Here is a 25,913-nt window from a genome sequence, read left to right as displayed (position 1 = left end):
TCCCTCTCTCCCTGAAGCAACCGGTCGGCGGTGAGCCCGGGTGCGAGGGCCCATTCATCGCTGCTTGCAGCTTTAATTAGGGCCCGAGCCCCGAGGTGCGAGGACCCTCTTGGAATTGCTCCGTTTATTCTTCTTCTTCTTCTTCTTCTCCAAAGTGAATCGCATTTTTGAGGGCCTAAACATGCTCCAAAACTCATGAAACTTTGCACACGGGTCAGAACTGGGCGAAAATTTACATCTGATATGGGTTTCAGAAGTGGGTGTGGCAAAATGTAGGCCAGTATTCAGTTATAATCATACTGCCACCTTCTGGCAACAGTAAATTACTTGTTTTACACTAACTTAAACATGCAATGTCCGGTCTGCCCCAAACTTCACATGTTTGGTAAGAGTCCTGGCCTGAACACATCTACATGCCAATTTCCAGTTATATACATAGCGCCACCAGCTGGCAGCATGAAATTACTTGTTTAACACTAACTTAAACATGCAATGTCCGATCTGTCCCAAACTTCACACGTTTTATAAGAGTCATGGTCTTAACACATCTTAAGGCCAATATTCAGTTATAAACATACCGCCACCTGTTGGCAACAGGATACGTCATGCTTTGCACTAACTCAAACATACCATGTTCAATCTGCACCAAACTTCATATGTTTGATAAAAGGACTGGTCTGAAGACATCTACAGGCCAATGTTAAGTTATAGACATAGCACCACCAGCTGGCAGCAGGTTTGGCACATATAAATGACTTCCTCTATATTTGGCTTTTTAAATGCATATTGCTCACCGTTCCCTGTCTCCCTGAAGCCACCGTTGGCGGTGAGCCCAGGTGCGAGGGCCCGATCATCGCTTCTAGCAGCTTTAATTATATTTTATATTTTACTGGAGGAGATGGTGGGAACGCTTCACCCCCGGCGGCGCCGGGTGATGTACCTCAGGCTTAGCCAAGACTGTGGCCAGGTAGCTAAATTTTATAGTTTTGCTGCGTCCTTGCTGGATTACAACTTTTAATGCAGGCATTGCGTTTGAACTGACTTGAATAATGTAATGATACATATGAAAAAATACAAAATCATGCACAAGCATATATAGCAGTTCAAATGCTGACTGATATGTTACCAATGTGCGATTTTATAATAGTTTATTGTCTTGACCATGGTGAACATATTTTGAAAGGTTTGCAACCCTGATTTTAGGCAATTAAGTAAACATAAAAATAAAACTGAATAAATAGAAAAACAAATTATGCATAGTTCAGTGACAGCTGAACAGTGCCCTGTATGGCCGGTCCGATTTCTTCACATGCATCCTTTGATATAGTTCGTAACAATCTGTCAATTTTCTGTCAAGAAATGTTATTTTCATTTTCAAAATAATCAGTGCATAAGGAAGTACATTCGTTAGGTATTCTCGTACAAATGTGAAGTAATACGTTTTTGTTTTTTTTTCCCTCACAGGACAGTAACACTACAAAAATGATGCATTGTTGTGGATTAAACTACCCAACAGTTTATGAAGTAGGCAACTTTAAATTTAACAACCTTTAACATATTCTTAAGTCAAATGCAACATACACAGTATGCATCAGTAATATTAATGCCAAACCATCCTGACAAATTATTTTTTCAGAACAATACTGTATACCTTTACTTTTACTCTCAATACCTTAAGTATATTAGAGTATGCAAAATAATAATTTTACTTCAAGGATAGTTCACCCCAAAATGATAATTCTGTAATCATTTACTCACCCTCAAGTTGTTCCAGGTTTGGAATTTTAAATTTTGGGTGAACTATCCCTTTAACTAAGGATTTAAATATGACTAGTAGTTTCCCCCAATGTAGTTCACTAAAGTACCTCAATATTTCTTTTACTAATTACTTTGTCATAGCTATGAACAATGTTTATTTTCCTTCTTTCGCTAAATCAGACCAGACCCTGTACTGCAGGATAAAGCTGAATGTGCCAGCGCTGGACAGGTTTTTAAATGGTTTTGGGCTGAGCGGGGAAGCCCTGACAGCAGGGCCTGAAAACGAAAAAAAAAAAATCGGTTCACTCCGAGCAGAATCATATTTTAACGTTTCTGTTCCTGCGTTCTTCTATTATTACCGTTCCGAAACCGGTTCGAATAGAAAAAATAACGGTTAATATCGTTATTTATTTATTTTTAATTGTCTTTGCCTATAATAATAAAGTACAGTGTTTTCTTTACACAAAAAGAAAAAGAAAAAAAAACAACAAAAAAAAACAACAAGAAGAGATGGTATCTTAACCATAGACATAATACCCGCTGTGCTTAATCACAGCCAGCATCATCTTTTCTAGATTTGCCTAAATGTAGGCTACTAAACAAAAGAAAAAAAATCTATTAATGCTTTAAAGACATTAAAGTATTTTTTTAAAAGATATTTAAAAACGTTTGCTGCATTGTTAAAAAAAAAAAAAAACGCTACTTGTATAAAATTGCGTTTTGAGGAAAAAACAAACAAACATATAGTCGCGTCGCATTTTACTATTACATTCAGAAATTATGTAGGCTAAAATGGCAATAAATCAAAATGTTTACAAACATTATAAACACAGTTATTAATTTCTCTCCACAACAAATCCTCTAAACTTAAGGATATAGCCTATACTATAAAAACAAATTAAAGGTAAAACTGATGCCTACCCTTGGCACGAATCCAAATGTTTCCATATTCTCGATTTATCTGGATGCTAAAATATTATTTATTATAGACTTTGTACTTTCATCGACGTAAAACATAATCCTTCACATCGGCTATATCAGCACAGTGAGGTGGTGGTCACGCTGAACGCAACAGAATGGACAACGGAACACTGTAACCTTTTATACATTCCTTTAACTGTATTTTATTTTGATAATGAACTGGCTGCAATGTCACAAAAATATGTTGTGACTTTGTGCGCGTGAGGCGCCAGCGCGATATGGCTATACCAACGCTGGTTGGTTATAAAGATGCAAGATATCATTCAAAACTGTAAAGCTTTTGCAAAACAAATAAAATCCGCCATGTTCTTTGAATATGAACACCGTCGTCATCAGCGCGCAAGTGATTCTGGGATACGGTAGGGTGCGAAGTGTCCATAGATGTACACTTCATTTTCCTGGGAAACGGAGGGCGCATTTGAAGTCGCTTTCAAATTATGGGAGCTTTCGTCACACCGCGGTGACGCAACCGGCCTTGGAATGCGTTCTTTGGAGTGTGCATTCTGAATTGGGACAGCTTACGTCGTGACGCTGTGATGCAATCGCACTTCAAATACGGACTTCGGAGTGTGTACACTTCACATTGGACAGTCTCAGTAGTGTCGGTGTGACGCATTCGCACTTAAAATGTGCTCTCCGAAGTGTGTACACTTAGCTTTGGGACACAGCTAATGAACTTGACATTGGCAGGCGCCAGCCTATAACGTAAACAATAAAGCGACTGTGGGTATAAAAGAGTACCTGTGGAATATGTCATCCTCTTCTTTGTCTTCAAGCCCTTGTGTACGGAAGCACACACGTTTGACTCACGAGAGAAAAGGATGCACTCATTGTTTGCATTTGCGGGACTACCAGAGGTAAAGCCTGTCTTTATTCTAGTTTTAGTCAGCGGTTGCATGAGCACATTCACCTCTCGAGGGAGTTGAACAAGCTTAATGCGATGTATTCACGGCAGTTCTGTTCTCGCCTCATTCTTGAGGGAATTTAGTGTTTGAACAGAGTATGTTTGCCTCTCGAGGGAGCTAAATGATGCTGCAAGACACGATCGCATTATGAATGCCTCATATGCTTGATTCTCTGTGAAAATGGGTTGTGAGGCTCTTTGCGAGCCTCCCTGATCAGCTGTTCTTGAGCCTGGTAGCACTCCCCTCCTTTGAGGGTCGCTATGCTGAGAACACAGTTCCCTAGCGTTCTCTCAACAAAGCTGTTCTGTGGCTGTATTAGGTTGTTAGGCTCTGGTGGGCCTCCCTGATAAGCCGCTCTTCAGGTCAAGCGGAGTACTCCCCTAGCTTTAGAGGGTTGTTATGCTGAGCGCTTGCTGCCTAGAGCTCTATTAGGCATGTAGGAGAACTATGTTTAGTACTCTAACTTTTGGAAGCCGCTAAACTCTAGAGCTCCGCTTAGGCAGTGCTATTAGTATGTAGGCTCTATCATGAGCCTCACTACTGTCTCGGGCTTTGAGTGTGGCTAGGTCTCCTCTCGTTTGAGAGTAGTTATGCTGAGACCTCCACTTTTAAGAGCTCATCAACTAGGGTTGAGTGTTGTTAGGCTTCCTCTCATTTAAGAGAGTGATTCTGCTGAAGCCTCCACTTTACAGAGCTCCGCTTAGGTAGTATTATGTGTAGATTCTTTCTTGAGCCTCAATAACTGTCTTTAGCGTTGAGTGTAGTCAGGTCTCCTCTCGTTTAGAGTGTTGTTATGCTGAGACCTCCACTCTTCAGAGCTCCATCTTTGGCAGTAATAGGAGTATGTAGGCTCTTTCTTTTTAAGCCTCACTAACTGCCTCTGGTGTTGAGTGTAGCTAGCTCTCCTTTCATTCTAGAGAGTTAGGCTGAGACCTCCACTCTTAAGAGTTCCCCTACCAGGACTAAGTGCTGTTAGGCTTCCTCTCATTTAAGAGAGTCATTCTGCTGAAGCCTACGCTCTTCAGAGCTCCATCTTTGGCAATAATATGAGTATGTAGGCTCTTTCTTTTTGAGCCTCATTACTGCCTCTGGCGTTGAGTGTAGTCAGGTCTCCTCTCGTTCTAGAGAGTCTTTATGCTGAGACCTCCATTCTTAAGATCTCCTCAGTTAGGACTGAGTGTTGGACTTTCGGTAGGAAATGTCTTAGGTTACGCATGTAACCATGGTTCCCTGAGAATAGGGAACGAGATGCTGCGTCTCTTTGCCATGCTTCGGGCATTCCTGCATCTCCTTCAGACAAAGAAGTGGATGACATATCCCACAGGTGCTCTTTTATACCCACAGTCGCTTTATTGTTTACTTCATAGGCTGCCGCCTGCCAATGTCAAGTTCATTGTCATTTTTTCAATCATGCTTCAGACACCGGTCATGCTGAAGGTGTTCCCCAAGCGCCCTCTAGAGGACACAGCGTCTCGTTCCCTATTCTCAAGGAACGTCTCAGTTACGTATGTAACCCTCGTTCCCTGAAGGAGGGAACAGAGACGTTACGTCATAGTGACTGACGTAAATAGGATCATCAGTTTTTCACTGAGGAGCCGAGACTGTGTGCCCTGGCCGTACAGCGGTGGTACTGTAAGGATCCACCCACTAGTCCAAACAACGGAATCCAGCAGCCTGGTCGATAGTTTAATGCGCATTCAGTCTTTTACTTGTGGTTCTGAATTTATCAGGATTTAGTTTAAATTTTGGTCTAGCTCTGTGCTCAATCTGACTCCAATTCCAAGTGATCATTAAATTTAGACTGTACTTCTAATTAAAAAGTGATCACAAATATTGCTTATATATTCATTTAGATATTTGATTATTCTAGACATCCCATACTTTCAATTATCCGTTCACTGGGGAGCTCCAGAGACCCTCACACACTGCATGGGGTTTTCTGACTACAAAAATTCCAAAGTAGTGTTTTCTCACTTCCCTTATATACCCAAATAAGAAAAACAAAAAAAATATTCAGATCAGTTGTAAAAACATAAAAGACCTTTTGGTGTTTTTGGTTCTAGTGCTCCAGGGTCGCACCTGGATGAAGATGGATAAACATTCCCGCAGACCCCTAAACGGGGACACACCCTCTCCTCAGCAAAAAACAATTCTACAAAAGTTTTCAATATTGCTCATAATACAAGTGACCACTGTGAAATTGAGACCAATTTACCAATCGCACAGAGACCTTTAAAATGATACCAAACATGAAGGGGAAAAACAACAGGTTTACAATATATATGATATGTGGTCAGCCAGGCCCCCAGCGACCGAGCAAGTGGGACTAGGGGAACCACCGACGTACCCGACACGGAAGGCAGTGCGTCCCAGAGTGGGGTCTGAGTGCGCGGTGCGACACTTACCTGGCTCCACGGCTGGGCAGGGGGGCGCGTGAGGAGGCTTCGCGTCCTGGAACCGGACCCTGCTGCCCACTGGCGAAAGGAGAGGGGGACGGGAGTGTGGAGTCTCGCGCACTGCCATCGTCGCCCTCTTGGGAGCCGGAGAGAAAGGAAACTGCTCTTTTTTTGAGGTTTTGAGTACCACTGGCTGGGGAGCCAAAACTCAGCGCGAACTCAGTTTCCAGAACAAAAAGGAAACAAAAGATTCTCCACCCGGCCCTCCTCCGGGGGAAGGAGTGGTGCAGTCACCATCTCCTGAAGAGCAGGATCCAAAGACTCCGGGTCGCCCGTCTCAGGGACGCCGCCTGCCCTGGCGCTTCACGAGCTTGGCAGGGGCAGAGGCAGGCTGCGCCGCTTTCCTGCGGGCAGCTCCACGCTGCAGCCGTTGTGAAGGCTGCTGCTGTGCCTGAGCTGGAGCAGAGGTGGAGGCAGCAGGAGGGCGCCCTCGGCAACGAACAAACGGAGGGGCTGCAGCCGGCGGTGGGGTGGAGACAGCAGCAGACCGCCAGGGCAGAATGTGTCGAAACGCCTCCGTCTGCTTCTGTGCGGCGGAGAACTTTTTGGGAAAAGCCCTCCACCGCTTCACCGAATAGGCCGGCCTGGGAGATCGGGGAGTCCAAGAAGCGATGCTTGTCGGCCTCTCTCATATCCGCCATGGTCAGCCATAGGTGGCGCTCCTGGACCACTAGTGTGGACATCGTCTGACCCAGGGCCCGTGCTGTGACTTTCGTTGCCCTTAGGGCTAGGTCCGTCGCCGTACGCAGTTCCTGCATCACACCTGGGTCAGCACCACCCTCGTGCAACTGCATCAACGCCTTGGCCTGGTGGACTTGCAGGAGGACCATGGCGTGCAGGGCAGAAGCGGCTTGTCCAGCAGCACTGTAAGCCTTAGCCATTAGAGCGGACGAGAACTTACAGGCCCTGGACGGAAGCCATGGATTACCCCTCCAGGTGGCGATGCCTTGCGGGCAGAGCTGCATGGCAATAGCACGCTCGACTGGGGGGATCTCCACATATCCTTGGGCCGCCCCACTGTCGAGGGTGGTGAGGACGGAGGAGGCACCAGGCCTGTTTTGGGCAGAAAAAGGTGCCCTCCAAGACTTAGTCACCTCCTCATGCACCTCCAGGAAAAATGGAACTGAAGGCAGCTGCCGACAATCGGCCTGCGCCCCCAGGAACCAATCGTCCAGCCTCGAGCATTCTGGAGAAGGAGGAGGCCTCCAGTGCAGCCTGGCGCTCTCAGTGGCCCGGGAAAGCATAACAGTTAGCTCTGGATCTGACTTGGGCAATGCCACTCTTCTTGACGGAGGCAGCGCAGCCGAATCGTCATCTCCAGAGCCTAGCTCGCCCTCCAATGCAGCGATCGACATCCTGTCATCCACTGGCGCTCCGAACGAGATGCTGGGCCCCGCCCTGTCTGAGGATCCAGCGAGCTTGTACAGGAACACCAGATGGTGCGATGTGCTGGAGGAATGAGAAGCCCCCAGAGACGCACTCGACGGGGAAGCTCTCACTGTGATCCTCAGATCACCCTGACCATGATCCGAAGTACCCCTCCGAGAGACAGGGGAGCTAGAACGGAGCATGGCAAGGGGGATACCCCCCCGTTTGACGAGGAGGTATCTGGACCGCAACTCATCCACGAGTGCTGCTTCAGCGTGCTGATAGCTAAAATAACTAAAAATATAATAAAATACCTAAATACATAATACTATTATTGTTATAAATTGCAACAAAATAAAAATAGAAATATAAACTTTTGAACTGCGGGTTTCGTCTGGTCAGAGGACAACTGACCCCCGACTGAGCCTGGTTTCTCCCAAGGTTTTTTCTCCATTCTGTCACAGAGGGAGTTTTGGTTCCTTGCCGCTGTCGCCTCTGGCTTGCTCAGTTGGGGACACTTAATTCCTAGCGATTATCGCCGATTTGATTGCACAGATACTATTTAAACTAAACTGAGCTAGACTATGACATCTCTGAATTCAATAATGAAATGCCTTTAACTGAAAATTGAGTGTTTAATCTTATCATTATACATTACTGACACTCTATCCTCCGATTTGATACTGTTAAGTGCTTTAACACAATCTGTATTGTTAAAAGCGCTATACAAATAAAGTCGAACGTGACTGACTGAAAGGGAACCGTGGTTACATGCCTAACCTGAGATGTTTTTTACAGTGTACAGCTCAAATAGAAATAAAATACTAATGATTCAGTTATTAATGGTTTTTACATGCTTGTCATGGCCATTTAAACATTACTGTAGTGGTTATATTGTGTTATTAAGTTCATAGGATTATTGAAATTTTAGTCTGGTGAACACTGAGCAGAATCTGTATTTTAACGTTTCTGTTCCTCCGTTCCTTCTGTATTAACGTTCCGAAACTGGTTTAATTAGAATTTTCTTTTTACATTTATTTATTAATAATAATAATAATAATAATAAAGTAAAGCGTTTTCTTTCATCTAAAAAGCAGTGGCGTTCCGTCCATATAAGATGCGAATGTTCCACATGGCCAAGTCATTTGAGAGAATAAGTTACAGGATAATTAATATAAACATGATTATATTGTAAGTTGATCCTTTGTCATTTGAAATGTTACTTAAAGCTTAAAAAGTTAGGAATAAGTACGTGAAATGATTCATTTTTTCAAACGACAGTAATTTTCCTTAAATCTACCAGTTGTGGCAGCTTCCAGGCCAGCGGATTCTCCACAGCTTTCTTGCCTCCGCTCTATTGCTGTGACTTGTCAGGATTGTAGCGCATTTTCTCAAGCAAAGCAAATTTTAAAAGTCCACTGAAAACATATCTTCCTACATTTTTGGTCATAGACAACGTATGTTGATGATATACGTTATTGTCAACATGCCTAACTGGTAAATTAAAAAAAAAAAATGTTGTGGGCTATATAAAATTTCAAAAATAATAAACATCAGGAAAAGAAATAAACAAATCTGAAAATTTTGAACATTAAGATGTTATTGTTCCCTTTGTTCTGCGTATGCTCATTCAGCTTACAGTTAAAGCCCTTCTCTGATTTTATTGTTGTTGGCTTTATAATGTAACAGTTTGGCTAAACACTGTGTGTTCCGGAGCTCTACGGTGGGACTCGGGATCGGTCTGTAGCGCAGTTGTCTTTCCTTCCTTCTTTATTGCTTTCTTTATATATATATATATATATATATGGGTCACGTCAATTTAAAAAGAAAAAAATAGGGTCGCTCTGAAAAAAGTGTGAAAACCACTGCTCTAGGCCCCAATATTTGACACACAAACCTCAATCAACAAATATATATATAAAAAAAGATGAGCTCTTTACATCCCAGCACAACAAATGACTAACAATAGGGATGTGCATCTCCATAACTGAGGCCGATGCGATACGCATCTCGATGCATAGCCAACGATACGATACATTGAAGATACATATGAAGCAGCTAGCGATGCGATGCGATTCACCCCTATTACGATGCAGTGAGATTCTATTTCGATTCCATTCGATTCAACGCAATGTGATTCGATGTAATACGATGCAATGGAAAAAATATGATCGCTTTTATTTCTTTGTTTCAGACAGACAGCAAATCATAAATTAACTTGTGTCTTCTGACTTCTAACGCCTCGATGCCTGTTTCATAAAACAAGTTCACCAAATAGACCAGGCTTATTTCAGTTAGTCTGACATGGCTGCAGTTGGAATTGAACTGTGGGTTTCGTCTGGTCAGAGGAGAACTGACCCCCGACCAGTGATGGGAATAACGGCGTTATAAATAAACGGCGTTACTAACGGCGTTATTTTTTTCAGTAAGGGGTAATCAAACGAATTACTGTTTCCCCCGTTACAACGCCGTTACCGTTACTGACAATAAAATGTGGTGTTACTATATTATATTATTAGAATTAAATTTTTCAGTTCATCTGAATGGATGCGCAGTGTAGCTGTATTTGATGTACCATAAACTCTAGTGTCATAAACTCGCCGTCGCTTTCTCTCACATACACGCACGCAAAGAAAGATACAGAGCACGAGAGTCTTTCATAACATGCAGAAGTGACGCGCTACATGTAAACGATATTCTTTGTTGTATTTTCCTGTCAAAATAACAAAGTTCCTTTGGAATTCTTTAGCTTTTAAGAACTGCCGGGTTCTCTGGTAGTGGGCGGAACTAATGCGCAAACGACAATCTCATTGGCTGGCGCTCACCTATTATCATCCCTGTTTTGATTTCAGCAAATCAATTCGAGCGAACGCAGACAACGTGATTAATATTCATGAACCCAGCAGCTCATTAATCCTTAGTGCGTTTTATATTGATGACAAACATGCATTCTGTGGCGAGGGGGGCGTGGGAAGGCGAAAGCCTGCAACGGGAGAGCGGGTGTGGAGACGAGCGGTGTTAAGGAGGTCAAGTGAATGATGACTAACACCTGTGTTTGATTACAGTGACTGGGGGAGAGATGGCTGAAAAGCGGCTCACAGACCTGGGAGAGGGAGAGAGAGGGTCTGATTGTCTTTGGGAGACGGAGCCCTGCGTGTTGTGTGACGGACTGACGGATTGACTGTCGAGGCAGAGAGCCCGACAGACTTTTGTTTTTGTTTCTTTGAGTTATTTTGGAGTAAATAAACTGTCTTACTCGCCACCCCTGCCTTCCTCGTCCTTCATCATATTGAACTCTGTTACACATTCATACTTGGTTATTCGAATTACTAAACTTCTATCATCATATAATATTAAATTATCATAATATTATATTATAATGCTTGACTGACTGATACTAAGTGTCAGTAGATAAATAGTGTAGATTAATGTACAATGTTTTATAATAATAATTTATTCTTTTTAGTGTCCATTTCATTAATTTAACATATTTAATATTGGGGGCATCCAAAGTTATTTGACATTTGAAATTTTTTTAAAAGTAGCATAATAGTTACTTTCCTGGTAATTAGTTACTTTTATAATGATGTAACTCAGTTACTAACTCAATTACTATTTGTGAGAAGTAACTAGTAACTATAACTAATTACTTTTTTAAAGTAACGTGCCCAACACTGCCCCCGACTGAGCCTGGTTTCTCCCAAGGTTTTTTTTTTCTCCATTCTGTCTCGGAGGGAGTTTTGGTTCCTTGCCGCTGTCGCCTCTGGCTTGCTCAGTTGGGGACACTTAATTTCTAGCGATTATCACCGATTTGATTGCACAGATACTATTTAAACTAAACTGAGCTAGACAATGACATCTCTGAATTCAATAATGAAATGCCTTTAACTGAAAATTGAGTGTTTAATCTTATCATTATACATCACTGACACTATCCTCTAATTTGATACTGTTAAGTGCTTTGACACAATCTGTATTGTTAAAAGCGCTATATAAATAAAGGTGACTTGACTTGACTCACTGATAAATGATTTGGTTCGATAAAGCAAATTGAACAAAGATTAACCTCAGTCACTGTGGCTACTTATGCTGGAAAGCTAACCTGGTTCAGGGCAGGCAAACTGTCAGGCCTAGCTGAGCTCCTCTAACACTGACCAATAGGAATGCAATGATATTACCACTGACTCTCTCACATAGGCTACTATCATAGCCATGCAGCCTTTCTCTCTGGTTTTATAACTGTACCTTTTATAGTTAGAACAGATAGCATTAGAACATTACAATCTAACATTGCTCTTTAAAGCATTAACCATCACTAAACTAAAAGTTAAAATCACTAAATTTAAACTACATTTTAACTGCTATAAGAAACACACATTAACTAATCTGAGCTTAGTAATTAGGATTGTATTAGCTTACATTTTATTTACCCATTACAATAGTCCCTTTACAGTTACTGCTATCATAAAATGCATATTTGACTCAGAATTATTGCGCTCCGTCTGTTTAGTGTGCATGCACGAAGCAGCGCTCGTCCACTCGCATAAGCCCACTCCTGACAGAAAAATGGATATATTTGCATGACTTTCTAACATTTACAGATGAAAAATATACTCGTGACATGTCAGTTATGCACTGAGGAAAACACAACGTCTCAAATGCATTAAACAGCACAAATATATTCGCTGTTTTCCATGGTGGATTGATTTGATCCATGATCGACATTAAGGGCTGCTTAAAAATAAGTGTGCACAAATTAGTTAGATTGCGTGAACTTACATGGTCTTTTATAACCGCTTTAGCCCCGTTTGAATTGTTAGGTTATTTCAACTTGAAAATCTTAAAGTTTTGGACTTTAATCCCCGCTTTTCCTCAGGTCTCCATAGTGTTGTTGTTTATTCACGAGCAGTGGTGATGAGAGAACGCGCTTGAGAAACAATTTTGAGAGGAGAAATCAATCTACATATAAAATATTGGTCACAGCGCATCCACTAGTAATTATACATAAATAAATCGTTTTTTTACCGATGCAAATATGTTAGAAATGATGCATCGCGATACAAATGCCAACTTGTATCCGATGCACACTTTTTAAACTGATGCATCGCATCGTTAACTTTTTTTGCCGATGCACTGAGCGAATCTAACTAACAATAATGACAAAACAACAACAACAAAAGTTTTAAATGAAGCCAACAAAAAGCAAAACAATAACTCTATAACAGTAACTGCATTATTTAGTCATGCTGCAATGCATGCTGTGAACTCACAAAGCCTTAACATTTCAGCAATATGAAATTCTTTGTTCAGACAACTGTGTTTGACTAATTGGGACAACATTTGGGCTAATTCTGTTGGTCTGACAAGTGTTTTTATGTAGTTTCAAGAAAAGTGAATTTCTTAGTATTTGAGACTCAAAAGGATTCATAAACTGGAAAATATGCATTTTTTATAGTGTATAGAGGCAGCTTCATGTCTGTATCTTCTCCCTTTATTTATTTATTTATTATTTATTTGCATCAGAGGTGACCAATCCTACTCCTGGAGGGCCAATGTCCTGCAACAGTTCCAACACACTTGCCTGGAGGTTTCTAGCGAGTCTGAAGACTTTGATTAACTGGTTCAGGTGTGTTTAATTAGGGTTGGATCTAAACTCTGCAAGACAGTGGCACTCCAGAAACAGGTTTGGTTTGCACATTCCCAGATCTGCATTCATCCTTTATCTTTTTAATTTTTTTATTTTTAAACATAACCTTACCGTGAACGCAGGTTTTTTCCTTCAAACCTTGGCCGATAGGGGCGGGTGTACCGTAAGGGACTCCTTATTCTTTGGATATGTCTTTTCTTATTCTGAAAAAATATTAAAAAATACTGTTTTAAATGACATTCAGAAATGCAACTGATGATCATGAACTTAAGTATGCTAGTAAAAATGTAGCCTTAGGTCATATCTGTGTCTCGTTTTGAATTATGTTATTTGAATTACCTCTCTGGTTGTAGTGTCCTCATGCAGTGTTAAACGAGATGGCTTTGTAAGACATACAGGACTCCAAAAATATTTTATATTTATTTGATATATATTTTTTAATATCTGATAAACTTTTGAATGTTTGAGGTTTTACTTACTAGTCAGATGGTTCACAGTGCCTGGAGATGTTCTTCAACAAGAGGTCCCCTCCAACTCTGCTGCACGGCCATCAGCATGGAAGAATATAGGAACATAAACAATCTGTCACAGAGCCAACAATATGTAATATACAATGTCAGGTTTATTAAGAATAAACTACAGCAGAGGTGAAATGCAGGAATGAGAAAAAATAATGTACAGAACATACAAGAAATCTTAAGAAACGAGGATTTATGTTTTTAGGTTTTAAAGATGCATGATGATATAGGTCAAATATATTGTGAAAAATACATATGAAGTTATTTAATAAGCTTTCTCAGATCACCTGTGTTTCCTATATCTCTATCAGCAGCATTAGAGGGTTTTTTCTGACACTCCTAAAATCACAGTACAATTTTTATCAATATTTGTCTACAATGAAAGATAAAAACGTGTTTGAAATAACGTTAGCTTCAGCCCATTTTAGTTCATGCAAGTGGATTAACAGTACAGTGCATACTTTTAGGTTAAATTAATTAGCTTATTTCAATTCATCCATTAACAAATTGTCAGCAAAACATTTACAAAGCTATAAAAATCCCAAACTTTCATAAATAAGAGCTCAAATCTATAGCTGCTGTAGTTTATTCTTAATAAACCTGACATTGTATATTACATATTGTTGGCTCTGTGACAGATTGTTTATGTTCCTATATTCTTCCATGCTGATGGCCGTGCAGCAGAGTTGGAGGGGACCTCTTGTTGAAGAACATCTCCAGGCACTGTGAACCATCTGACTAGTAAGTAAAACCTCAAACATTCAAAAGTTTATCAGATATTAAAAAATATATATCAAATAAATATAAAATATTTTTGGAGTCCTGTATGTCTTACAAAGCCATCTCGTTTAACACTGCATGAGGACACTACAACCAGAGAGGTACAACATAATTCAAAATGAGACACAGATGATAATAAAAAAAGTGCTTTGAAATTTAAATTAATAATGGTAAGACAGAACCGAGTACCGTGACTGTGCCTCACTTCAAAGTGAAACAGTCTGTAATGGTCATCTGCCAGATCTATGGTGAAGGTGGGAATTATAAGTTTGATTTTCTAAACTTTAAAAGTACAAAAGTGTTTGTTCAGGTAGACTTTGTTGCTTGTGGCAACTGTTTTTATATGGCTAAAGAACATATAATTTTACTTGTTTGAAACTTATATGTTCCACTCAGACCGCTGACTCGTGAGATAATGCGCTAACATAGCACTGGATGGATCTATTCTCCGTCTCCAGCAAAGTCCCTTTTTAAATAGTCTTTGATCTCCGGTACATTTGAGCGTATTATCTCAGTTTACTTTAATTCATCATGATGTGAACATTTATGTCCAGATGCACATTTTTCCAAGAATACATTAAACAATTCTCAGTCCGGTTGACGCATATTAAACTCAACACAACAACTTAATCCCGATAGAATAGCTTAAGCAACCGAGTCATCTCTTGTTTAATATGTATTTCCCAGGGCACATTATACAATTTACATTTAGAAAGTAGAAAATTCAACAATACTTTAAAAATAATAGCGAAAAAATCATGTGGAGAGTCATAATGCACAGCCAGCACAAACGGACAGAATGGCAAAGCTAACTGAACTGCCACCATTTAGAATTAAACAAACTTGTATTTGTGATGACCCGAGCTGACCACACAGTTAATTGTGAAATGTTTGCGTTTTGTACAGTACAGTACCAGCAGCTCAAGCATTTTCATAGGATCTAATTTGTAAAAAAAAAAGACTTAGATTCTCAAATTCATTCTTGTTCAGTACGGCCGCTGTTGTCACCGGAGAAACTTTTACCCTGCAAGCGCTTATAGATCCTATATTCTCATTCAATTTAGGCCTACTATCCACTTAAACACTATGTCATCAAGTTCCAGGACAAGTTTCTAATTTTATGTACCGGTACTATTTATGTAAACGCTGCGTAACTTTCATGTGTTTGATGGGCGCGCGCGTTGAACATTTGAGGCTCATTTAAACTGGAGTGGAGGGAGTTTCCATGGAAACGGGGCGGCAACTCAGCTGACAAGTAGCAAAAAAACTCTGTCTCTCACTGTTGTTTTTACTGCTTTCAGGTAAGTTTAGTCCCTAAAATTACACAAATAATACATACAACTGTTCCTGACACTTTCTTACATGTAATTGACACGCTTCTGTTAAATATTTACTTTACAGAAATGGTTCAGTGTCATCGGAAAAAGTCCGTTAGCATCACAACCGTGAGCTAACTATAGAGGCTAACTGTAAGAGGTAAGCTAGCTATAGATTTGAGCTCTTATTTATGAAAGTTTGGGATTTTTATAGCTTTGTAAATGTTTTGCTGACAATTTGTTAATGGATGAATTGAAATAAGCTAATTAATTTAACCTAAAAGTATGCACTGTACTGTTAATCCACTTGCATGAACTAAAATGGGCTGAAGCTAACATTATTTCAAACACGTTTTTATCTTTCATTGTAGACAAATATTGATAAAAATTGTACTGTGATTTTAGGAGTGTCAGAAAAAACCCTCTAATGCTGCTGATAGAGATATAGGAAACACAGGTGATCTGAGAAAGCTTATTAAATAACTTCATATGTATTTTTCACAATATATTTGACCTATATCATCATGCATCTTTAAAACCTAAAAACATAAATCCTCGTTTCTTAAGATTTCTTGTATGTTCTGTACATAATTTTTTCTCATTCCTGCATTTCACCTCTGCTGTAGTTTATTCTTAATAAACCTGACATTGTATATTACATATTGTTGGCTCTGTGACAGATTGTTTATGTTCCTATATTCTTCCATGCTGATGGCCGTGCAGCAGAGTTGGAGGGGACCTCTTGTTGAAGAACATCTCCAGGCACTGTGAACCATCTGACTAGTAAGTAAAACCTCAAACATTCAAAAGTTTATCAGATATTAAAAAATATATATCAAATAAATATAAAATATTTTTGGAGTCCTGTATGTCTTACAAAGCCATCTCGTTTAACACTGCATGAGGACACTACAACCAGAGAGGTACAACATAATTCAAAATGAGACACAGATGATAATAAAAAAAGTGCTTTGAAATTTAAATTAATAATGGTAAGACAGAACCGAGTACCGTGACTGTGCCTCACTTCAAAGTGAAACAGTCTGTAATGGTCATCTGCCAGATCTATGGTGAAGGTGGGAATTATAAGTTTGATTTTCTAAACTTTAAAAGTACAAAAGTGTTTGTTCAGGTAGACTTTGTTGCTTGTGGCAACTGTTTTTATATGGCTAAAGAACATATTATTTCACTGTATTATGCCACTGTCTTCACAAAGAAGTGTCTAGAGTCATGAAATGATTGTCTCGTCGTCAGCTATATTTTTACCCTGTTGTTTTATGTTCAAGACTTTTTAATGCAGCCTACACTAATCCATAATGGTCAGTAAGCTAAAAAAAAAAAAAAGCCTGCACTGACATCGAAAATTAGAAGGTAGTAAATATTTGGGTGGTGTAATATTATAATACAATGTCATTAATCAATATATTAGGATAACCCATGTTATTTAAATGACTTAAATAACCAATAGACAATAATGAGCAATAATAATTCACCACACTGCATAGGATGATGCTATGACAAATTCAAGCGCACAGCTTCACCTAGGCCCAATTAATTTGTTTGGTTATATCATTTATAATTTGAATAACAGAACCACGCCAATAAACTTCGGGTAATCAAAAAAATTTTTATTCATTACATCATAGATCAAATTTTTTTTTTTTCTTCAGGAAACGGCCAGACTAGAATTATAGCAACACAGTAGCGGACAATAAACAAAAATGAAATAATAAAACCAAAGTTTGACCAATTATGAGTAACGTTAGGCTAAAACATCTAAATATGATGCCTGGATCACTGTCAGATGCTGAGCCGACCCAGCACGCATAACTTACCATCAGACTCTCCATCACGGCATTTAGTGTTTCTAATACCGACCTTCCATAAATTGCCTTTTTAGTCATTTTGACATTATTTTTGAAACTGATAACCGCTAAATCGGTGAGTGAAAGGCATTGCCTAGAAATGTACAATGTTAAAACACAAGCGGCAAGAAAATGACAGCGTGAAAATACATGCATTGTATAGCGGGTAAATTTGACCTGCGCAGCGCTTATAGCTATAAATGCTCCGTTTTTTTATCTGGTTTTATCTAAATAATTTTTAACAACATTGGATTGTAAATTACATAATTTTAGTAAAATCCAATGACTGGGAGACTTAAATGTTTTGTTGAAAATCTGTTATGTACATTTTAGCCACGGGTAAAATTTACCCCGGTTCTAGTGTTAAAACTTAAAATCTTATTTGCACTCTTGAAAACTGTTCACCAAAGACTAAATTTCAGTCCGGCAGAATTTTCTGCACCCTTCACCACCAAGATCAAAATGAGCGTTGTGAATGTAAAAGCTTCACATTACATTTATAACTATCATTGTTAATGTTTGAATTGTATTTCAGGGCTGTTCATGAAGACAGAAAATCAAGAGATGTTGTGACAACCTGGACAGAATTCAGCTCCAGATCCAGCCTCCACACCAGACCACCTCTCACTCACAAGAACTGCTGTCTGCTAGCATATTATACTCTCTTCAGAGTTAGGTGCATGCAGATATTACCTGATTTTTAGATATAATGAAAACTATATCATATATATATATATATATATATATATATATATATATATATACACTATATTGCCAAAAGTATTGGGTCACCCCCTTCTAATGAACAGGTTTGACTACTATAGTAATTTCCATGAGTACAAATCTTAATGTTTAAGCATATAATGATATTCTAGGGACTTGTGTGCTTCTAATTTTAAAGCAACAGTTTGGACAGGACCCTTTTCTATTCTATTCTAACATGTCAGTGTCTCTGTGTATAAGGCAAGGTTCAAAAAGAAATGATTGACATTGACAAATTATTTACATGTACAGAAATGTAATATGTTAACAAATATTAGAAATTAATATATGGACAAATATTGCAAATTAATATATTTACATAGTCTGATGTCTTAATGTATTTATATATAAAGGAAATAAATATATGTAAATATTTCTGATAAAAATATATTTACATATATTTAATATATGTGAAAAATATTAAAAAGCGGCCAAAATCAAATATTTAAATATATTTTTAATATATATTTCTAAATATATTTATATATATATATATATATATATATATATATATTGTATAACATATATTTTCTTCTATTTGAATTTAAGATATTTAAATATAACCAAATATATCAAATATCAATATATTTATTAAAAATATATTTCAATCTATGTGACTTCTGTATTGGCAGACACCGTCTATTCACAATGCTGCGGGAGAAAAGTACAGGATGTCTTTAGGGACACATACCACTCAGCTCACTCATTCAGGCGTTCACACTCAACTAGGGTTGCCACCTTTAGCAAGGCAAAATAAGGGACAGCCATTCACCGCAGCATGCGCTAAACCTGCGCGGTTAAAACATCGAAACTAGAGCTCACATCCGCCCTTTAAACACAAGGCTCTCCAGATGCAGGGCTGGATGGGACAGTTATCAATGGCTCTGTCCAGTGATGGACGCGCAGTCTGCAGAGAAGCGTTTCAGTTGCTCACGGTGGACTGTCTGACTTAAAGGGATAGTTCACCCAAAAATGAAAATTTGGTCATCGTTTACAAACCCACAAGTTGTTCCAAGCCTCTAATCATTTCTTTCTTCTGTTGAACATAAAAGAAGATACTTTGAAGAATGTGGAACCATGAAGAACTAAACCCAACAGTTTCTGGTCCCCAATGACTCTGATAGTATTTTTCCTCCTCTATGGAAGTTACTGAGGACCAGCAGCTGTTTAGTTTAGTTGCCCACATTCTTCAAAGTATCTTCTTTTATGTTCAACAGAAGAAAGAACTTTATGCAGGTTTAGAACAACCTCTGAAAATTATGACAGTATAGGCCTATTGTTTTGGGTGAATGGGTTTCCCTTATTTTGCCTTGCTGAAGGTTGCAACCCTACACTCAACATACAGCCTGAGACTACAACATACAGCATGACTGTGTGTGTGTATATATATGTATATATATATATACACAGTCATGGCCAAAAATATCGGCACCCTTGCAATTCTGTCAGAAATGCAACACTTCTCTCTGAAAATTGTTCCAATTGCAAATGTTTTGGTGTTCACGTGCTTATTGTTTTTGTTTGCACTGCAACAACACAAAAAACAGAGAAGAAAAGTCAAACTTGATAAAATTTCACACAGAACTCAAAAATGGACTGGACAAAATTATTGGGAACTTCTCAAAATTGTAAGAAATAATTGCTTTTCAAGCATGTGATGCTCCTGTAATTTGTATGTAGACACACCTGTGGCAGGTAACAGGTGCAGGCAATATAATAATCACACTCGCAACCAGTTAAAATGGAGAAAAGTTGATTCAACCTTTATGTTGTGTGTCACACTGAGCATGGAGAAAAGAAAGAAGTGTACAGAGTTGTCTGTGGATTTGCGAGAAAAAATTGTGGAAAAACATGGACAATCTCAAGGCTACAAGTCCATCTCCAGAGATCTTAATGTTCTTGTGTCCACTGTGAGCAATATCATCAAGAGCTTTACAGCCCATGGCACTGTAGCTAACCTCCCTGGACGTGGACGGAAGAGCAAAATTAATGAAAAATTACAACCAAGGATTGTTCGAATGGTGGATAAAGAACCCGATTAACTTCCAAACAAATTCAAGCTGATCTGCAGACACAGGGCTCAACAGCGTCAGCTCGCACTCTCCGTCACCATCTGAATGAAAAGGGATGCTATGGAAGGACTAAACATGGCACTGTTTACAGAAAAAGAAATGAGGCCTTCAAAGAAAAGAACACAGTTCCTTCAGTCAAACATGGCGGAGGTTCAAAGATGTTTTGGGGTCGCTTTGCTGCTTCTGGCACTGGATGCCTTGACTGTGTGAACGGTGTCATGAAATCTGATGATTACCAAAGTTTTTTTGGGGTGCAGCGTAGTGGCCAGTGTCAGAAAGCTGTATCTCCACCAGAGGTCTTCCAGCAGGGCAATGACCCGAAACACACTTCAAAAAGGACTCGGAAATGGTTACAAACAAAGAGCTGGAGAGTTCTGAAATGGCCAGCAATGAGTCCAGATCTGAATCCCAGAGAACACCTGTGGAGAGATCTCAAAACAGCAGTTGAGAGAAGACATCCTTCAAATCTGAGTGACCTGCAGCAGTTTGCAAAAGAAGAGTGGTCAGAAACTCCAGTAGAGAGGTGTAAGAAACTCATTCATGGTTACAGGAAGCCATTGATTCAGTTATTTTTTCCAAAGGGAGTGCTACCAAATATTAAGTTTAGGGTGCCAATAATTTTGTCCAGTGCATTTTTTGGGTTCTGTGTGGAATTGTATCAGATTTGACTTTTCTTCTGTTTAGTTTTTTTTGTTGTTGTGTTGTTCCAATGCATGAGTAATGAGTACCAAAACACATGCAACTGCAACAATTTTCTGAGAGAAGGCTTGCATTTTCTGACAGAATTGCAAGGGTGCAATATTTTTGGCCCTGACTGTGTATATATGTTTAAAAGAAGCAATTTGGTACAATTTCATTCATTAAGTAGCTACTAATAACAACTTGACTTCATGCTGGAAAAGCCTCTTTAAAAATCTGCGAAGGCAGAACATCAGAGTGACAAAATGAGAACTTCATACTAAGAACAACATTATAGAGCTGGTCTGTGATATTGGTCGGAAAAGAGAAAGGGATCACCGATGAGAAGCCATTTCTAGAGGAAAATAATTTTGAGATGGTAATGACCAGTGAGTGTTGATATGTATATAAACACCACTGACCATCACAAACTCCTATGAAAACACGTTTCTTCAGTGAGTTATAAAACACTTGCCAGACATGTGACCAGACTGAAATGTGCTCATGCGAAAAGCTATGAGAGAGCGCACATAACAGTTATACTTTTGTAAACAGTTTGTTTGCACATTAATAATAATGGATTTGTGCGTATAATATTGTATGATTGCTGTGTGTCACTGTAATTGTCTTTACCTCCATTACAATCGTCATCCATCTAAACTTTACTGGTAAGATACTGGTTTGCTTTATTCAACCCATACAGACTAGTCCTGACTTCATATTTCTTATTAATAGAGGTATGTTTGTTCCCACCAATCGCTGCACAAGTTACGTTACGCATGATGACGAAAGCACATTAGTGCTAGCCCTCCCGGAACTCATAGAGATTTTTTTGCAGTGCCTGCAGCTCGAGGAAAAAAATAAATAAAAATTGAATGGAAGTCTACGAGAACAGTCAGGGTGACTCTTGGCCAGAGTGAAATCGCTCAAAAGGGGCAGTACTCCAAACGTGACTTGACTCTGATTGGATTTCCATACCATCATAATGACCAACATTAAAATACAGTAGCGTAGTAGGCCTAACTATTCAGCTACAGCTCTGCACAGTTAAAAGACGAGGCAGTTTTTATTCCTAATAAGAATATTTATAATTCTCGGCCACTTTAAAGGAACACTCCACTTTCTTTTGGAAATAGGCTCATTCTCCAACTCCCCCAGAGTTAATAAGTTGAGTTTTACCGTTTTGGAATCTATTCAGCTGATCTCCGGGTCTGGCGATAGCACTTTTAGCATAGCTTAGCCTAGATCATTGAATCCGATTAGACCAGTAACATCTAGGGGTGGGCGCTATACCGGTATTATGTTCTGCCATGATATGGATTTTGCTATACCGTGGATACCGTTACATATTCATGGATTTCATTGGAAGGACAGACAAAGATTTTCTCCCCCGCGGTCGTTACTGCGTCATCAGAGAGATGCCCCGCTTGAGCGGACATAATTCAGAACCGGACAGTTTTTGCTCCAAACACACGATCGGCTCTTCGGAACTGCACACAAACTGGATTACAATAATTTCCCAAAATGTAATTTGTGTAGTAATATTACTAAGTCTGTAAACGGCCGTTAACACAGGACTCGGACACAAAGAGAGAAAATACTGTAGCAAGCAGCGCAAGATCACTGTTCACAACGCTCGAAATATAGGAAGAAAAATATAAATAATGAATTGGGGGCAGGGGGTTAATATGAATGAGTATCTGAAGGGAACTCTCTTCAGAAAACTTTAGAAGGCATTTTCTCTTTCTCTTACCTCCGTGTTCATAAGCGCAGAGCAGCTTTATTTACAGCGGTAACAAAGGAGCGCTAAACTGAGGCCATGAGCGCCATCTGCTGTCAGAGAGTGAATCTGCAGGTTCTTTCAGTCCATTTGCTGTTTTTCTTTTGCGCAGGTGTCTTATGTAGCATAATTTCACACATCTAAAGTCAGACCACTCTATTTTTGCCTTAAATCTTGAAATCATGTTTTTTTTTTCTTCTTCTAGATATATAAGGTTAAAATACATATTATGCCTGTAATTTAACTAAGGTCTACTAAAATGTGATTGCAATTTTTTTCCTCCTCATATCGCGATATAATATCGATATCGTCTGGACAGTGGAAAATACCGTGATATGAAATTTTTTCACCCACCCCTAGTAGCATTGCGTTCAAAAATGACCAAAGAGTTTCAATATTTTTCCTATTTAAAACTTGACTCTTCTGTAGTTACATCGTGTACTAAGACCGGCAGAAAATGAAAAGTTGCGATTTTCTAGGCCGATATGATTAGGAACTATACTCCCAGTCCGGCGTAATAATCAAGGATATTTGCTGCCGCAGCAGGCGCAGTGATATGCCACGGCAAGCACCACTCACATTTTCTTCAGGAAACATACATATCTATTTCCACATGCGCTGCGTGATATCACTGTGCCTGCTGCGGCCATGTTACGTCAAGTTTTAAATAGGAAAACTATCGAAACTCTTTGGTCATTTTTGAACGCGATGCTACTGGTCTAATCGGATTCAATGATCTATGCTAAGCTATGCTAAAAGTGCTCTCGCCAGACCCGGAGATCGGCTGAATGCATTCCACTACGGTAAAACTCAACTTATTAACTCTGGGGGAGTTGGAGAATGAGCCTATTTCCAAAAAAAGTGGAGTATTCCTTTAACATTGTAAATACACAGTTTGAATATTAACACTGCACTGTGCTTACAAACAGGTAAATAAAACAACTTAAATGATTAAATTAAAATGTACTGTACCTAAAATTTAAATAAAAACTGAACTGTACTTAAATGTAAAGTAAAAAATGTACAGTACTTGATCAAAAAAATGAACACAAGCATCATTTAGCCACCTTGCAAACTTTTTACAGTAAAGGTGTTTTAACATCCACTTATATTAAATCCAGTAATTCGTCTGCACACCACTAGAGTCCCACGCTTTGAGATCGGTGGTCTATAACAGTGACAGCTGTGGCTGAATGTGAAAGACGCATCGCCCCAATGAAGACACCGCCCCTGCTAATACTAATAGTAGATACATATGGTCCGAGTTTATTTTATTATTAACATGTGGCTATATTAAATACAATTCTATTACTATTCTGTTCGGAGGATAGTGTGTGCCCTCCCACTTTGTTGCAATTTGCTGATTTTTGTAAAATAACTTCTGTTTTTGCTCTTCAAACTCCGAGTGGTTTCAGATTACCGTGTTGCAGGCTCATTTATTGATAATAAAGAATATTGATCACAATAAATAATGTAATAAAATCGGGCTTGTTTTTGAAACTGTGCTTGCTTAGTTGTCTCGGAGAGTTGGCAACACTGCTGATAACCAGCTGCAGAGCCATGTGTCAAAGCACGTTTAGAGGCTGAGCCAACCAGCTTCGTTTTGTGTGTGAGCGATTGATATATGAGAGAGCCAGAAAGCAGTGAAATGACGCACAATTTTGTTGGTCAAATTTATTGTGCGTTCTAAGATATTTTAAACCGGAAGGTGATCTGATGCTCTCCACGCGCAGCGCTCACAAATGTAAATAAACGGTTGAAGTAACACAACTTCTAAAACATTAACTAACGATCTGTTTCCGTGAGGTGTCGTTTCTGGGATACGATATCCACTATTGCCCATTCAGAGAACATGCAGTCACATCCCCAGACCAGATGACTACAACAGACCTTGTTATGACCGTGCTACCGGAGGTCAATACCTTTTTACCGCCGTGAACGGGATCCTCTGCGCGTGTGTCCATCCTGTCTGAAGTTCTCCCGGTGAATTGATCGATTGTGTTATATTAACATAAACACGAGCTCCGCGAACATTTGAAGGTTTGTTTGCCAACAAGACTTTCGCTTTCACTTTCACTTTCTATTTTCGTTGTCGCTGCTGTCTCAAGCCAAACCCACAACATGCTCTTAGTTTCTCCTCCAGCTTTTCCTTACATCTATCGAGAAAGACGTTTGTGTTTTAAAATAGCCTAATCGTTGTGTTATTTAAAAACATTTAATCCAATTTACATATCTTCATCACAATTTTTTTTATGGTGACCTTTATTATTCTAACTTGGTATGGTATACCTACTTTAATAATATGCCACGTTGCCAGAATGATCACGTTGTAAGAATGATGTAAAGAATTATCATGTTATGAAATCTGCAAGGCACTCATTTCAATTATTATTATCATGAAAGGCCCTGCACTTTATTTGTATAAAGAATGCATTATCCATTAATAATGTAACTGGATTTTTCTCATTCCTAAACCCATATATGTCACTAGATGGCAGTGTTATGTAAAGTGTCTAAGCACTTCAATGTGATCTTGATTGTATTATTTCTAAAACACACATTTAAAAATATATATTTTTAAAAGCCCGCTACATATGTAATAATATTAGTCCTGGATTTGCTGGATCATGATCACTCTGTGCACTCTCAATGTCTTATTCTTTATAATGACTATTACAAACCAATATAACTATTCAGATACGTTAAGCATCAGGGCAGAATTCATTTTGGCAAATGCAGAGGTTAAGACGGCTTCAGCCTGATACGCGTACCTGCTCGTGCCTGCCTAAACTCGAGCTTAAATGTTCAAACACACATAGGTATGTGTCAAAATGCCTGCCTCCTCGTCAACACATTCATTTGTGTCTTAAATAAACATTAATTGTTAAAGATAAAGCATGTGTAGTATTAGGCTACATATATGAGATATGATGTATATGAGATCCTGGCATCTTCTGCCAAACCTTCACCACCAGTGAAGGTTCGGCAGAAGTGCAGATCGAGGGCGCATAGGAGGTGCTTTAGGAA

The 25,913-nt window shown here is 39.2% G+C and overlaps 1 protein-coding gene across 1 annotated transcript in view; it reads right to left on the bottom strand.

The window, feature by feature from the left end:
• Positions 1-24,969, bottom strand: part of LOC131548100 (uncharacterized) — a 60,960-nt gene extending 35,991 nt beyond the window's left edge. Inside the window, exons 1-2 of the mRNA XM_058789075.1 lie at positions 24,809-24,969; positions 13,227-13,318 (exon numbers count right to left, since the gene is read on the bottom strand). Of these exons, the coding sequence (XP_058645058.1) occupies positions 13,227-13,318; positions 24,809-24,850 (134 nt within the window). The 5' untranslated portion in view covers positions 24,851-24,969. The remainder of the gene's footprint in view (positions 1-13,226; positions 13,319-24,808) is intronic.
• Between the last annotated feature and the right edge of the window lie 944 nt (positions 24,970-25,913).

This window comes from Onychostoma macrolepis, chromosome 10 (genome assembly GCF_012432095.1).
Source record: "Onychostoma macrolepis isolate SWU-2019 chromosome 10, ASM1243209v1, whole genome shotgun sequence".
NCBI lineage: Eukaryota > Metazoa > Chordata > Actinopteri > Cypriniformes > Cyprinidae > Onychostoma > Onychostoma macrolepis.
The sequence above is the reverse complement of the archived record's forward strand: the minus strand, read 5'-3'. Positions and strand labels throughout refer to the sequence as shown.